The sequence below is a fragment of the Fulmarus glacialis genome, unplaced genomic scaffold, assembly GCF_000690835.1.
Source record: "Fulmarus glacialis isolate BGI_N327 unplaced genomic scaffold, ASM69083v1 scaffold12811, whole genome shotgun sequence".
NCBI lineage: Eukaryota > Metazoa > Chordata > Aves > Procellariiformes > Procellariidae > Fulmarus > Fulmarus glacialis.
In genome coordinates this window covers 97,686-114,341 of record NW_009193503.1, presented here as the reverse complement: position 1 = coordinate 114,341, position 16,656 = coordinate 97,686, and the positions used below count along the sequence as shown (strand labels likewise).

Here is a 16,656-nt window from a genome sequence, read left to right as displayed (position 1 = left end):
TATGGAATTGTTTTAACAGTGGTTTCTGTAATACTAAGACATTGTGGGAAAGCTGTCCTTGATAGTGAAAAGAAGGATTTTAGCCAGATAGCCTAGATGCAATAAAGATTTAAACAAAGTGTTCTTACACGACGAGACCGAAGTGGAAGGGAGTGACCACAGCTTTTTCTCCAGTTTGGCTTTGCATGCTTTTTGGTTTACTCAGGGTGTACCTTTAATATTGACCCTCATATCAACCAAATATTGAAGGAACTATCATCATGGACTCTGAGGCAATACAACTGTACTCAACAAGTAGCAATAGCAATACAGGTAACTAAGGTTTAATGAGTGGGGAGAAGAGGGAACAATTTTCAAGCCCAGAAAAAGATTCAAATGAATAGTATGTAGTACTGAATAGTGCTCTCTGTTTCGGGGAAAAGTAAGATTAATTATAGTAGAAGATACAATGGTACAGAGAACATCCTTTGTGAATGTCTTATTATTGCTTGCTTGCTTTCTGCTTTTTGTCTTAAAACCTGACCAAAACTTACTTAAAACATCAGAACACTATGCTGCCATAGCTGTCCTTGGGATCCTTCCCAGTGGTGCCAGGCAGGGCAAGCACTGTGAGCCCACTAACCGTTGAACAGGGCAGAGTGGGACAGCTAATACAGGTGATGTGTGAGTTGGGTGTTTGTAGCTTTTGCTTCCATGCATACACTCCGACTTTTTAGGTAGAATGCCCATGTTTGTCTTTGTCATCTTTTAGCTGTTTGGAGAATAAACACTACACTGTGTCACTGTGACTGTTTTGAACACATTCCTTTTCCAAGCAAGCAGCTACAAGGGGCTACTTTGACAGGACCCATAGCTTGAAACATTGAGGTCTGTTGTGATACCAGATGTGTTTGTTGGGTTGGGTTTTTGGGGAGGTGGAGTGGAGGGTGTTGTTTGGTTGTTGCTTTGGTTTTGTTGTTTTGCTTTTTTTTTTTTAAATAATGTTCATTTTCACCTAATGGCGGCAGAAATTTTCGTTCTCTTGATTGTTCATAAGTCTTATCGTTTTATGTCCAAAATAGCGAAGAATGACTGTCTGAATACAGACCTTTCCGTAGTATTTTTCAGATTCTGAGTTTGCATTAGCGGTGGTGGTGGTGTTGTTTCTGCTAGAAATTCCGGCTTCCATCACTGAACAGTTGGTAGTGGCGAGCTACAGTGATAAGGATACTGCACAGAGCATAATGTTAAGCAGCCTTAGAGCTCTTGTGCTTTGTGATTACCATTAACTGATTGATCTGTATTGCAATTCAATTTTGTCTGATTTCAGAAGTGTGTTGTCTGAGGAGTTTTTAATATCTCTACACCCTAAACAAACATGACAATTCATAAGTTGCCTTTATGCCACCAAAAAAAAAAAAAAAAAGAACAAAAAAGGTGTTTTCCTTTTCCTTTTCTTTTTGCAAGACTGAACTATCCTGATAAGGTATTTTGGGGGGTTTGATTTTTTAAGTTTTTGGAGACAGAAGTCTCAAATATCTCATTCAAGTATTTGGGTAAATGATATTTATAGATGTTATGTATGTTATAGATAAAAAGCAGAGAGTCTTGGAAATGCAGGCATCTCCTGAATGATGGTGATCGTATAGCTGTTTCAAGTAACACAAGGAGCTCTCTAAAATATCTTGCTGAGTTTTTAATGAGCAGCAGGCTTTCTCAGTTCTCTTATATATTCGGGGGTTTTTTGCATTATCTAAAGCAAAAGAAACAAAACAAAACAAAACCCATTTATAATGTATAAATTGATGATTTTGGTAAGGGAGAAAGGTAGATTAATATCTGAATCTGATATTTTAGAAGCCTTTTCCCTCCAGAAGACAGTGCTTAACTATTAGGCCACTAGTACACCAGCTGTGGCTATGATAAACACCTACAGTGTCTGTGTACCACAGCCAGGAAAAGAAATGCTGTATGATTTTCAGGTTTTTGAGTCTTTGCTTAGATAAGTGGACACATTGACAGGTCCCTTTAACTACTGTAATTGTGTGTCCTGGTGTGTGTTCATACAGCTCTATTAGAACCTGTACCATTGTACAGTCCGAGATTGTGGGTATCACATGGTCAAACAGAGCACTTAACATTTGGCAGAGTTGCAGCCCTCTTCTTGGGGAGAAAAGGGAACACTTCATTTTCCAAAAATATACTTGTTTTTAACACATCTTTCTCCTAATGAAGCTTCTGCTTCTATCCACACTGCTTCCCACACCTCCACCCCTAATCAAGCCTTCATGCTATTCCTCTGAAACGTTGCACTGACTGCTTCTGCAAGAGCCTCCTTGTTCATACAGGATCATTACCTATGCCCAGTCTTCCCATCAGTCTTTGAGATGTGATGTAAGCACAAGAGGGGGTGAGCCTTGATTCTTTAAAAACAAATCTATACTTAGGAAGGTTCTTTCTCTGGAGCTTTTACACAGTCAGTAGCACAACTGATCTAGTACAATTAAAACAACAAATGATAAGCTGCCAGAAACATCATTTGTTGGGAAAGGGTATCATTTTGTTAGAAGCAAGTTATATTGGCAGTTCTGTTCAGCTCTCTTAATTGTTTCTATTATAATTAGTATGTCTTTTGTCAGCTTAGGTGTGTTTATGTTTCTGTGGCTTATTTTTATTTACCAGCGAATAGAATATTTTATTCCATTTATGTACCAAAAGGTAACGCTAAATAAAATACAAAAGACTCTTCCAAAATATGTCTTTACTTAAGAGATTCAATCATATTCCATTCTTGATGCAAACTAGGGAGAATTAGTATTCTGGGGGCTAATGTAAATAACTATGAAACAAATGGAAAATATATTCATGTACTAAAGCAGCTTATCTGACTGTGAAAAGACTTGTCCAAGTTCTCTTCCCAGCTGATTCTTAACTGCTGTTAAACTTTCACGGGCCATAAAATGAAAATTGCCAGCTTATTTGCTGTTTTGATCATTTGCTGTAAACGAACATCTTCATTTTTCCCATTCATGATCTGCACTTAGACATGCAGAACAAACTCTGCTTTGTAGGGCAGGTTTCTTCTTCAAGAAGATTAAACAGCATTAAGAGGTCAGGGGGAAGATGGGGAGAAAACCAGCCAGCTACATTCCAGAAATGCAAAACTGGATCTCTGAGGCCAGAGGCAAGCAGAGGGAGGGATTATCTCCAGGGTAAAAGAGATGAAGTAGGGAAGGGAGGAAGGCTCCTTTGCCAGACCCTGTGACTCCCTTCACACCCAGGTGCATTGGAACAATAGCGGATTCCCCTGGATCACAGCAGGCATTGTGTGGCACTGGGGTAGAAACCAAAGGGGAAAGGGGAAAACAAGTTCATTTTCTAATATTCATGCAACTGTATGCTATGGTTGCAAAGCCAGCCTCCTGTTCTTGCCACTCAGAGCTGTTCTGACAGTAGAGATACCTTCGTTAAGAAAATGAGCTTCCATTCCACTCTTCCCCACTGATGAGCAATATGGTCTCCCTGTTCTTTGTGCTGAGCCGCGTGGATTTTTCTCCCTCTCTCCATTTGATTCTTTGTGGATGTAGCAAAAGTATGAATCTAGTTCTTTAAAATTATTTTGTCTTTAGAAAGCGTATTTTCTACCCTCATTTCTTCTCACTCCTTCCTTTGACTGTTCCTTTCAGAAAGGAATTCACTGTTGTTCAGTAAAAGTCACCTTGCAAGAAAGACAAACGTATTGGCCCAGAAGCACTTGTCCATCTAATGTCTTCTTGAGACTACTCAAATGTCCCATCAGATTATTAGGGGACAGTGTTCTTAGGGGAATAAAAACAATGTCAATGGACAAGAAAATAATTAATTTGATTGAAATTCTGCTTTGTGGTGTGCAAGACTTGCAGAACTGGCAATCCGTGGGATAGGAGTTATCTGACTAAAAGGCTTGCACTCTTGTCATGCATGTAAATATTTGACAAGTGAGACCTGGCGCTCTCTTTAGGAAGATGTACACCACCTGCAGAGCGTACTCGAAGGTTACTGCCTCTCATGCACTCACTTGCCAGTATTTTCTAATGAGCAACGAGACAGCTACATCTTCTTCAGCTGCTACAGCAATGTAGTATGTATGTACCTCATGCTATGTAGGAATTCATGCTTTGCAGTAAGACTATATTGCTCCAGTCCTGCATCCAGCAGATGTGTTCATCCATGAAAAAGCACATTCCAGACTATGGCTTTTAGTATTTTCCAACTGTCTTGGCATTTCAAGTGCTTCTTAAACAGGGATGTTCAGAATAAATTTACTGCCCTGGGTACACGCAAGTCAGATGCCATAACGCTTGGCTGTATGGAGAAAATACTGTGGTTGAGCCGACCTCCTAGGGCTCTGTGACAAGCAATAGCAGCTGTAACATGTCTGCAGAATTTCCTTGTTAGTCCTGTTAAGTTGAGGAACCTGTGGATATCTTGGAGAGAGTATCTTGGTCCATCACTGCTGGCATGTGGAAGAAGAATTGCACTTTATAAATAATACATACATATAAAATAAATACATCAGTACATGCAAGACTAACCAAATCACCTGGATTGACAACTTGAGAAAAGCTCAGAGGGTCTTATGGTTGACTTGCTTAGTCTATCAATGTAGATCAGCATCCAGAAACTTCTTATGTATTACTTATGAAGTTGATACGTGCAGTTAGGCCAGAACTGTCTGAATTGACCTCTGGGCCCCTGGATTAAACGAGAAGATTAAAGGGAGAGAGTATGTGAAACTTATGATTCTTCTAACTGCTAACCCCACTGTGATTGCTTGTTTGGCCAGGCATTTTTTGGATTTGCCCTTCAGAGCTGGACTGATCAATGCCAAGTAAAATGGTTGCAGAGTGCCATGCTACAGATAGAGGAGCCATGTACTTTTGTGTGTTTGTATGGAAGAGAGCCCCTCTAATTATGCAGATTTCCTCAGTGAATGATGAAGCTGAGCGAAGCAGATAGTCATTGCTGTTTATAGAACTCCTTAAATGAGAGACCGTCTCTTTTTTTTTTTTTCTGTACAAGTATTCTGCTTGCTAGAGAGGAATAACTGTTAAAAGATAATAAGGGGTATGTCCATTTTCCAACATTTTAAATCATGGGGGTTGCATGATCTCCTTGATTTGAATTCCAATATCAGGCTCACAGAAAGCCCAATGAAAAGCTGAAAAAATGACCACTTAAAAAAGAAAACACACACAAAATAGTGCAGCTTTTTTCTTTATATTTAATATTGCATTGCTGGATTTTCCAGTATTTTAAATGAAAAATATATGTAGTTAGTTCCATGTTGACAATGTCCTTGAGGATTTGACAGTGAGATTTTCCAGCAGTTGCTCTTCGTTAGAATCCTGGTGGTGTTTAATAAGGCAGCCGAACTGCTGGCACCTTCGGTTCTTGTTTGTTCTCCGAGGGCTCGGGGCTGCTTCAGTAAGCACATCGACCAGGGCTGATCATTACAAGGGCGTACGCCACCATGAATAAAAATGTCACACATTTCCCCATCTCACAGCGGTACAAAATGTCAGTCCTGTCAAACAGACATTGCAGGTAGCAGTGAGCAGTCAGTACAAATTGGGAAGCCGAATATTCCCCCAGCTTTCTGATATTCTTCATTTGAAGCAGAAGAAAAACAGTTGTTAACCTATTAGCTGTGATTTTAAACTCTGCTGAGATAGTAGATGGATAGACTTTAACACATGGGGATAAATGTATTCCTGGGGTCTGGGATTTTTTGCAACATGTCTCTCCATCCATGTATGTTGAGAAACAGGTGAAATGAATGAAAACAAGCCACTGCAAAATATACCTCATTTTGGTAGAAGTCCTTTGGAAATTTGAACATCATCTCAATGAGACTCTCTCTGAAACCTTCCCTGTTTTATCTGTGTGAGTAGTTCTGGAAAAAACCTGCTTCCTGTTTTGCTAGTAATCCAGAAGGAGCATGGTTCAGTGAGTTAAGGGAGTTTTCCTTCATGGTCCTTTCATCACGCAGTAACGTAACAGACAATCGTGATTTTATCTCTTTCTGTACGAATGAAAGTTATGCTGCTTTCAGGCTAAGGCATATCACGCAATGTAGAGTCCATGGGATATGTTATTTTCTGGGTGTTAGACGTGCCTTAGTACCATGAACATACCTGTGTGTTACTGAGTTACCCATCTAGGATTGAGGCATGGATATTGTCAATTCAGGATTCTGCTGTTATTGCAGGTCCAGAAAAAATCTGGTGCAAAAGATTAGGTGCAAAGGAGTGACAAAATACCAAAGACATAACAAAAAATGATACTAAGTCACCAGTGGTGGAGAGCAGGTAAAATGGGCTGCAGTGGTCTATGTAAAAGTGAGTATCTCAAAGAAATTTACTTAGAAGTTCTGTAAGTAGAAATTTCTTTGGTTTTTCTCTGATACCGTCTCAGAACAAAAAAATGATGTATGCATTTAAGCTAGTGAATCGTTGCACATTACCCCCTTACCCAAACGGCATTGATTGCTGAAGCAAATTGCAAAAGGAAGGCTCAGCAAGGAACACTCATGTCAAAGCACTACAGAAACAGAACAGAGCAGTTAGAAACTGGATTAAAAGAATGCTAGCCTGCTCCTGGCTTATGTATGTCTGCTGTCTGCAGTATGATTCTTAGAGTCATCTAAGGCCTCACTATATATATAAACAAAATAGGGAACAAAATGTGTGAGACTTTTGAACCAGAACGACCCTAGATTGAATTAAGTATTTTGTGTTCTGTAGGCATCTGTTTCCTTTGGGAAGAGATACCTACTACATATAGCTTAACTTGCAGTGGTTTTCAAACTGGTCTGCAGGCACCTGGGATCTGTGCCAGGTAAATAAGAGGCTGTTGACAGTCATCTCCTTTGGAAAATGTCAGGAGTCTTCAAACTGCTAAGTGCTGAACGATATAAGTTTAATAGTTAGGAGTTTTTTTATAGTGTTTTAGAAGAACTGAATGCACGTATAGGTGGGAAGAGATCAGGGTTTATTTTCAACCACACAGCAGATGAAAAGTGAAATAGAAGAACTAAGTGGTCACAATCTCAAATTGTATTGATATAATCTTTTGTGGGTTTTGTACTGCTTGCTTGCATAGTATATGAACTTTCCTGTCACTGGAGCTAGGAAGTAATCAGAAGTCTTGACAGGTCTTTAAACCACAGATACCATTACAAGTTAACCACTACTACATAATATTCTTCCCATCAACATCATATAAGAACACATGCTACTTTGGGGCATGGCCTGAATATGTCTGTCTGCTCAACACTTACTGCGCATATAGAAAAATATATCCATCTAATTCTCAAAATTCTTCCTTTTTTCTGTAATTGCAGACAAAAGAAATAAAATACCATTCAATTCTACAGCCAAGGGGTTTATTATTTAGGCCATGTGTTTTTAGAATAGCATCGGTTATAAACAATAATAATCCACAGTAGTGTAACCTGTGGTTTTAGGTTTTCCTGTCCCTGGCACTCTTGCATAACAAGCAGATTATAAAACGTAGCTAAGAGGCCTATTTGCTTCATCCTGGTGGAACCTTTTAACTTGACAGGATATACGTGATCCTGGTATCATGCTCCTGCTTTCATTCTTGGTTTTAGGAGAGATCTACATCTGGTTAGTACCATGTAAATCCTAGATTTAAAGCAAACTGTGGTATGTTGTACATTATAATATTTAATATTTTTAAAACTTAGCTATTCTGGGATTGTTTGCACAGTATGAGATTAAGAGATTGACATTATCAACACTGCCAAATGAGGATGAGTTATCAGTGCTCTGTGTCTAGATGCACCATAAAAAGATATTATTTATCCTTGATTAGGAAGGACAGAGTTTGTCTCAGCCAGGAGAGAGAGGAAGCAAAGGTAGACTTTCAGAAAACACCTTTCTTCCCCTTTAGTAAAGAGTGAGTTTCCTCTCAGTGGCTTTGGGATGGACCTATGCATCTTTGGCAGTATCCCACGACACCAGATACGACAGATGCCTGAAATAAAGATCCTTATTCAGGATTAGGGAAAACAGGAGCTTATAGGCACTTACCTTTCATTTCCTTCTCCTACTGTCTACTTCTCTGTTATGTAACGGAAGATTCCTGGCTAGAAAGGTAAGGAGATAGTCCTTGTTTTTCTCATTAAACTAATCAGTGTGTTTAATTGTGGCAATCTCTGCCCCTTTCATAAATTCTTGGCACAGCTATAGACATTGCTACATTTTTGCCAGATTCATTCTACCTTCCCAATCTGCAAATATGGCTTGAAGAATGAGGCATCCCTTAAAACATGAAGATTATTTTTATCACAGGACCCAGCAGATTTCTGTTGAAGTATTTCAGAGTGTAAATTAAAAATATATGCTGTAAAGCATACACTGTTCTTGTCATCCCAGTTTGTGAGCTGTACATATGGGAGTATGTAAAAAGTAGTGTGCGCGCTGTGCAGGGATCTGGATGGATAATAAAACAGCTGCCTCATAGATTCCATCTGCTTTCTGTACTGAATCTTTTTAGGTACCATACATTTTTCAGTGTTGTTATTTTCTCCCTTTTTTTTTTAATTGAGTGTTCAGTTGAGGTCCAGTATATTCTTCCAAAGTCAGCACTTCAGATCTTTTGCAGCATGATGTGTTTGAGCATGGGTACATTCAGGACAGTGCGTCTCTCTCCCATGTCTGATTGTCTTTAAAACATACTAGCAGTTTTTAAACCAGTTCTGAAGTTCTGAAGGAAATAAGATATTCATGTAGAAAAGCTTTGCCGTGGAAATTATTAGAAACACCCCCCACTACTAATTGAGAAAGAGAAACACTTCTTTCTACGTACTGATAAACCAGTTTTCATCTAATTGTGTTTCCTTTATGCATTTTTTCTAGTTGCACTTGTTGCTGTACATGAAATAGCACCTCTAATTTACTCATAAAGGCTCTGTTTTGAATACCACTTTTTAAAAAAATCTCAACAGACATCCAAAATTAGTTTGAGATAATATTCTGCTCATGAGCTGTTACCTCGCAGACCAAAAATTATTTTTTGTAATGTTTTCTCTAGTATAAAAAACCTAAATAGCTGTATTGTGAAAGTTCCTTGGGTATGTAATAGCTACTTTATGAGATGTGGGATCTACAATTTTTAAATAGTATTTTTACAGTGTAGAAGTGAACCTAAGATTTTTTTTTTTTCCCTCCAGCGTCTCATAGCTTAAAATCACTTTCTGGTAATTAGTAAAACAGTGCCAGATCTGCAGTCATAAAATTGGCTTTCTGCAAATTTTCTGTCTTGTTGCTTCAGAAGTGTATAGAACAAGACAGTTAAGAAAATATCTAGAGTAAAAAGATATGCTGGTAAACAGCTATTGGTAAGAAAGTGCTAATTTAGACATTTCTCCCCTTCATAGAAAAAACTATAGTATATATATTTAGGAACATACCTAGAATAGCAGTTTAGCACCTTTTAGCAATGTAGCCATGTGCTGTTTGGTACCCATTCATCCTTACAGCACAGGTAATTAAGTTGATATTCCAACACAGCTTCCCCTACTGACCTTTTAGAAATAACATGTTTTGCTGCATTAACAAATTAACTTCAAATCAGTGGCTTTTCCAGTAAATATGGTCTTCGTATAGTTTGAATATACTTGGTTATCCCATTCTGGTGACAGATACTAACATCAACATTAAAAATTAAGCTCTGGTAAAGGGCAAATAACTGTTATCTCCTGGTGGACCTCCACGTCAGTTACTCCTCACTGCCCTTTGCCTATTCTTTTCTATGCTTCACAACACTGATTTAAGCCATACGATTTCTCTATCCATATTTAATGCAGAGAACACGCTGCTGTGAATATGTAGTTTTGTCTTATCATTCTATTCAAATCTCTTTAGAGTTCAGAACTGTAGTATGTGGTGCAATACATACAAGACCTCAAAATGAACTTTATTTCTGGTAGCAATTCAGTGGACAAGATAAATTTGAATCTGACTGTTGGATTTGACTGTGTTGTTACAAGTATGAGGTCACAGTTCTGAGAGTTAAGTTAACACAATGCCTATTTAAAAGTCCAAGAGACGCAAAAGTTTCTACACCTTTAATCTTTTCCCAAAGCAGCATTTGTATGTATCTTTGTTGTGGAAACACATAGAATTATTTTTTGATCAGAGATGAAAGCTTAATCGTATGTGATATTTAAATCTCAGCTGGAAAAACTAATACAGTCACAGGATAAGGGTATGAAAGTATTAGCTCCTGCAAAGGAGTAGTTCATTGTTACTGCATAGATCTGCCTGTAACCATCACCCAAAGAAAACTGCCTCTGTTTGATCAGTAGCATCAGGAAATGTCTGATAGAGAGGCCCTTTGTGTACAAATGCCAACTGACTGTGTGTTCTCCTGCTTTACCAAACCCCTTTCTTCTCTCCAGTTTTTGTAGTTAACTCAGCCACTGTGTTTAGTATTAACCTTATCGCCCTTAGGTCTGGACTGTGGGACCAGTTGGTTTCGGTTAGCTCAGTGCATGGGTACAAAGAGCCTGCCTTAGTCCAGCTCTTAGGAGGATTATGTGACTTCTGCCACTGCCTGCACTACTCTGGGAGCAGATGTAGTTTATGCATGCGCTGCTCCTAGACCTAAGCATCCTTGAAAATAAAACTTCAGCATTTGTCTTTCTGCTTGTTCAGAAAGCACTGTTGGGATCTCATTTTAGGAGGGTATTTGGCTGAGTTATAACTCCTTTCCTTCACCAGACCTGCCCCCCTGACTCCAGTTTGTGATAGCATTACATGCACCCCGTGTGCTGACCTGCATATAAACAGAAACCTAATATGAGAGAAATCCTACCTCTGGTATGTACACCAAATAACTGGTTCTAGATTTTGCATCAGGAACAAGTCATATGCCTGTGAAACTATTTTCTTCAGCTAGTTTTTATGTGATAGTTTGCTTATTTGCCTGCAAGTCCCACTGTCTTCTCCTTACCTGAGTTTGCATTTCAGCTTGAAACTCTTGGCTTCTACATGAATATATAGGGTAATTTTTATTTTCATTTACATAGAACTAAAATGATACTTGCACAAAATGTGCCCTAGCAAGTGCTTGTTCTGTCCTTGGGCAAACTAGAGCATTCTGTCTGAAAACTTACTATGATCTAGGGAAAGGAAAAAAATTTCTTCCCTTTCCTTCCCTCCTTCTTTCCTTCCTTTTCCATCTAACTGAATTCTGCGTACAGAACCTTGACCAAAAATGAGCCAGTTGAAACTTTTGCTGGAGTGTATCAGTGCTGCTTGTTGTGTAGACTCACCTTCTGTATCGTGTCTTGTCCAGTATCTTGCCACTTGCAGAGAAAAGTATCATCTGCTCCAGAGGAGAAACAAGAGACTTTTCAGTAGAGATGCAGAATTTTAACTGCTGTCTGAGGAAAGCTTCTCAAGATGCTGATGCAACAGATGACAGTGAAAAAGCAGCTATCCGTCCTTTCTTTCACTGGCAAATCTTGTAGCAAGGTCATGAATTTGAGTTATGATTGGTTTTTTGTTAGGGTAGATTCATAAGCAGTTTGGATTATGACTCTTCAAAGCTATGGATTTATTAGTAAATTGTGGCTGGACTGAATTCCACATGGAATTCAAGACGTCAGTCTGTGTGGCATTGATTTGTCATGTGATAACTTCAGTAAGAGAAGAGGAGAGTTCAGTCAACGAAAAGGTAAGTTTGGAAGAGCAGCAAGATGAATCGATGCTGATGCCAATAGAAAGCTTAGTAAAAAGGAGGAGAATGCTGGGAAGAGATGACTGCAGGTATGACATCACACTTGAGCTTATGATTTTATATTGTGTTAAAAAAAAGCCTATCTGAATTGCAAATAAATAAACATTTTTTTAAAAATCTATGTCACTTCACAATCCCTAAATAAAATGGAAGCTGAGGTAATCTCAGTAAGTGTAGATAACTCATGTGTATATCATAAACCTTGAGAAATTCTGTCTTCAGTAGTCCTTGGTCCTGGAGTTGAGTAATTAAATGAGCATCACAGCTCATATTAAAAAAGAGAGGTTTTGACTCTCTTGAAATGAGAGAAAAATTGAAAGCAACACGGGCTTATGCTTATCACTCAGAGACCAAAAGGAAAAAAAAGAAGTGTATATAGTTTTGAGTTCTAGGCCAACATCATGATGGTAGGGTTTGACTTGTAATTGTTGGTCAATTAGGACTAACAGGAGTAAAATATTAGTGCTGCATGTGGTTTGGCTACAGGCAAGGAGTATGCAATGAGATGGTAGTCCTATTAAACTCCTCCACATTGTACTGGAATATCTAGTGCTCTTACTCTTTTGTGTACTCTCTTACTTGTGTATGGATATTCTTCAGTTCACATTGATAATTCAGCTGAAAAGGGTACCAATATTGGTGACTCCTTTAATACAAAGTGTAGTTTTCAGATACCCCCCAATATTTAAAACTTGATTTTTTTGCCATTGTCTAATCAAACAGTGATATGGCAGATAATTAACAAATCCTGTCACACATTTTGTCAGAAAAATTTTTTTCTTCCAGTGAGTACGTGGATGGGTAAGTAAAGTTCAGTTGTACATGTCCTTGCAGTGACTATAATCAATGTATTGACCATCTCAATGGGAGGTAATCCTCAGCTACTGTGCTGTCTGTCTGTCTTGCTCTCTGAAGGACCTGCCTTTGTCACACTTTTTTCAGAAGCTTTAATAATACTGCCATTGGTTCATCAGCTAATACTGTTGATGCTACAGTCTTGCAGTGTTTCCTAAAAAATTATCCTGGCTTTTGCTTCAGAAAGGAAAAACTGATTCCCAAATCAAAGAAGCTTCCTGGGCTGTAGTATCATGTTTGAAACAAAAAAAACACATTCAGTGATACGAACTAATACTGAAGAAATGATAACATCAACATGTTAAATAATACCTTGTAATTCTTACATCAATAAAAATATATTTGTCCAGAATTAAAATAGTAATGGAAAATAAATAGTGCTCAAGGCACTGCTAGCCGTGGCTTTAGGAAAATACTTAAATTTCCCGCCTAAATAACCTACCTGAGAATTTTCTAATGTAGAAGTGTTCACAATTTCTAGGTAAGTAAAAGAGAAAAAATAACAAAGGGAAGTATATATGCAGGAGGCATAAAAAATTTGAAAAAATAAATGAATAATAATTGCGTCTTGTTTTTCTGCATCATCAACTACTTTGCCTAAGTTGCTAGGTAGTAAGTGAATGTCTTTTAAGTAACTAGAAAAGTGCAAATTTCAGATTTTTCTGCTGTTCCATTACGCTTCTGAAACATAATGGAAAATAAGTATGCTGTGTCACATAACAGAAGTTAAATATATTTTAAGATTGTGCTCTCAGCCTGAACAGGTAAGACGGGAAGATACACAGCAGCATAACTCAACTTCTGTGACTGAATTGAGTAATGTAAGGTACAGAAGAGAAACAGTTCAGTAGGGCTAATGGCAGCCACCTCAGCTTGCCACCGTGGCATTTCTCTCTTTGTTCTCTTTGTTTTCATACTTGCTTTCTTCGAAAATGCAGAGGGAAGCTATCACATGGAATAATTCTGGCCTCAGCTCTCCATCCCAAGTGTCCTTTTTTTTTTTTTCCCCCTCACCCACCCCAAAAAGCTGAGCCAAGTATATGTGTGCAGTCTGGCACTCCTTCATTGATAACACAAGTAAGGAGAAATGAACCAATGGATGCAAAAGTATAATTTAATGGGAAATTTGAAAGAAAAGTCTGAAGAGATGCAAGAAGAGAATGAAAATGGTGTGAAAAAGGGTAGGCTGGAGTTGTACCCTCACAGTGTTGAGGGTAGTTGAGAGAGAATGTCTGTCAATCTAGAATAAAGACTATGCTAGTAAGAAGTTAAGAACTGCTGAGACATGAATCTGGAATCTTTTTTGGAGAGTAGTACAGTAATCTGCATAAGCTTTCTTTTTCCGTCTGAAGAAGCTGACTCCCACTGCCAGCCCCTATTCCTTCTCTGTACGGCTGATGGGTTTTTGTCTATGGAAGGCACTGTGGGCTGGGGGCAGTGATGCAGCTGTCGTCGTCTGGTCCAACAGGCGTTCAGAGACATTCCCATGTACTCCTCACTGAGGGCTCTACTTCTCTCTTGAAGTGCAAATACATGTATACAAGCTGCCACTGAAAGAACATTAACATTAATCTTGTTCTCAATATCAAAGTCGGACTTTAGGATGGTTTTATTTAGAATCTCATTAATTGTCAGTGGATTTCTTGTCTAACAGACTATACCTTATGATGCCATCTGTGTGAGGAGAGTCATGCTGCTGGCTCAGTCAAAAGCAACTGGATTGGAATAGCTCCAGTGGTGTTACAAAGCAATGAGTTGGCCAACTGCTAGTTTAAAAAATGAGAGACAAAAATAGGCATCTTAATGCACTGTTCTGTCTTCATTAGAACTGATGGTGATGGGGCTTTTAGTTTTCTTCACAATGACAGTACACACTTTGCTCCAGTACCTTGATACCTACAGTATCTAAACATGTGCTCATCTTTAAGTGTATGAAAAGTTTAATTGACTTAGGGTTTTTCCCCATGCTCTTAAATGTCTCTGCTGGTTTGAGGCCTTTACCGTAAGTTTTCACAAGCACTAAAATCACTCTTGAGATTTTAGTGAAAGCTTTTTTGAATATCCTTTTTTGAATATATAGGATTCTTTCTATTTGCATAAATGTTGTCTAGAACATTTGGACCTACAGGTCCAAGAATCCACCTTCAGCATCTTTATTGTCTCAGTAAATTTTGGATGATCTGGTCTGGAGTGCTGATCGTGCTACCTTTGGTTTAACATAAGCTATATTAAGCCTACATCAACAGGCAGAGATAGCTAGCTTTCCTATTGTGGCACTTTGTAGGCTATGAGATTTGTCACTGTTGGTTTTTTTTGGGGGGGGGAGGGGTGAGGGGGAGAGAAGGAGAAGGGAAATTTTAAAAATTGCATTTTGTGGGGCGAGTATGAAGTTAAGGTAAATCACGTGTTGTCATCCATTCATACTGCTTTTGCCACAAAACCAGAGGTGTTTTCATGTAGGTGACTATTTAATTTAGTTTCCACTTTGATACAGCAGCAAAGACTCCGTCCACCTCGGCCACCGCCTCCAAAGATACAGCGTTCATCTAGGCCCGTGAGTAGTTGGTAGTTTTGTTTCACTGCCACAGCTTAACACTGCCTGAATTACGCTCTTAGTAGCATTACTAAACCTCGGTACTTTGGATTGTCAAACTTTGCAAAAAAGCAATGTGTGAATTATGCACCTAAACTCCCTTCTTCTCTGCTGCGGCACAGCCCTGGGACCTGCATTTATTCTGCTTTTCTTTGACGAGTTCTGCAGCTTTCAGTCAGTTCTGCAGGTAACTGATGCTGCTGTTGCAACGTTTGTTTTTACTTTTGCGGTGATTTCTTAAACAAAAAGTCTTGCTAGGATGGCATAAGTTTTTAGCCAGTGAGCTTTTGAAGACTTGCACTAAACTCAAATATGAAAGGAAGCAGAAGTCTGAAGAGAAACTATTTATTCTCTGCAAGTTATGCATTAAATTAATTTGGGACGCTTAATTTTTCTCCATGGAATAGATGAGTGAATACACATGAAGAAAGCGAAGTCTATATTTGGGCGGTAGAACATTAGTACCACATAATGGATGATATACATATATACTTTATATTCGTTTAAAATGCAAGCTGGGACTCTATGTAATTACATAGTATAAAAAAATGTAGGCACAGCATGTTGGCCAGAGGAAGTGACTCTTCCATAGAAGAACTACAGAGAAATTATTCTCAGTGCAATACCTGTACTGTATTAGGCAGGGATATCTCATCTCAGCAGTTTTTCATTAAAAACACCAACTGTAGGACAATTGTTATATATTAACTATGCCAGATGGCTTTAGAACTGGAGACTGTGCTGGGTCTGCACTCGTGATTTTTTTTTTTTTTTTTTTGTAGTAGAGGAGAGTGGTATCAGTTTAGAAGGGGTGTAGTTTTTTGCAACAGCCTTAGAAGATACTTATTTCTATTCAGGACTTTTGCTTTATGAATATAATTTCCCCAAAAGGCAAATAGATCTTACTGCTTGCTTCCTTATACATACATGTACGTGCATAAGAAAGAGAGAGATGCAAGTTTTCAAATCTAATCTTGCTAAAACTGGTTAAAAATATGTTTGGATGAGCAGGCAACTGGTTAACAAGTGCACTTGGGTGTGTGTTAACTTTTGATCTTTGGTGCATGTTCCTATGTTACGTTTCAATAGCATGTGTTTCTTTTCCTCCCTCTTTTTAACTCTGGGTGTTTAGCTTAACAAAGTCATTTTTATGGATTCCTGCTCTGAAGATTTCTGTTTTCTGTGTTTAAAAGATAGCATTGACTATGCTTATATGTGTTCTCGTAATCATAATTGATATGGGAAACCCTCCCAGATATGTTACACTAGGAACAAACTTTCCATGGTACTATGGGGTTCCCATAGTGCTTCATAAGCCTCTTGTTTTGTGTTTGGCAGGTGTATGAGGGCACAGTGCGATTCCTCTGTACAAAAGTTGCTAAACAGTATTGTTCAGACTGAGTAATTTATTACATCAA

General features: G+C 38.5%; 1 protein-coding gene across 1 annotated transcript in view; it reads left to right on the top strand.

Annotated features, from left to right (window-relative positions):
- DENND1A (DENN/MADD domain containing 1A) overlaps positions 1-16,656 on the top strand; it is a gene marked incomplete at its 5' end in the record, with an annotated part of 209,147 nt that overhangs the window by 174,423 nt on the left and 18,068 nt on the right. Inside the window, one exon of the mRNA XM_009587477.1 lies at positions 15,140-15,199. Within this exon, the coding sequence (XP_009585772.1) occupies positions 15,140-15,199 (60 nt within the window). The remainder of the gene's footprint in view (positions 1-15,139; positions 15,200-16,656) is intronic.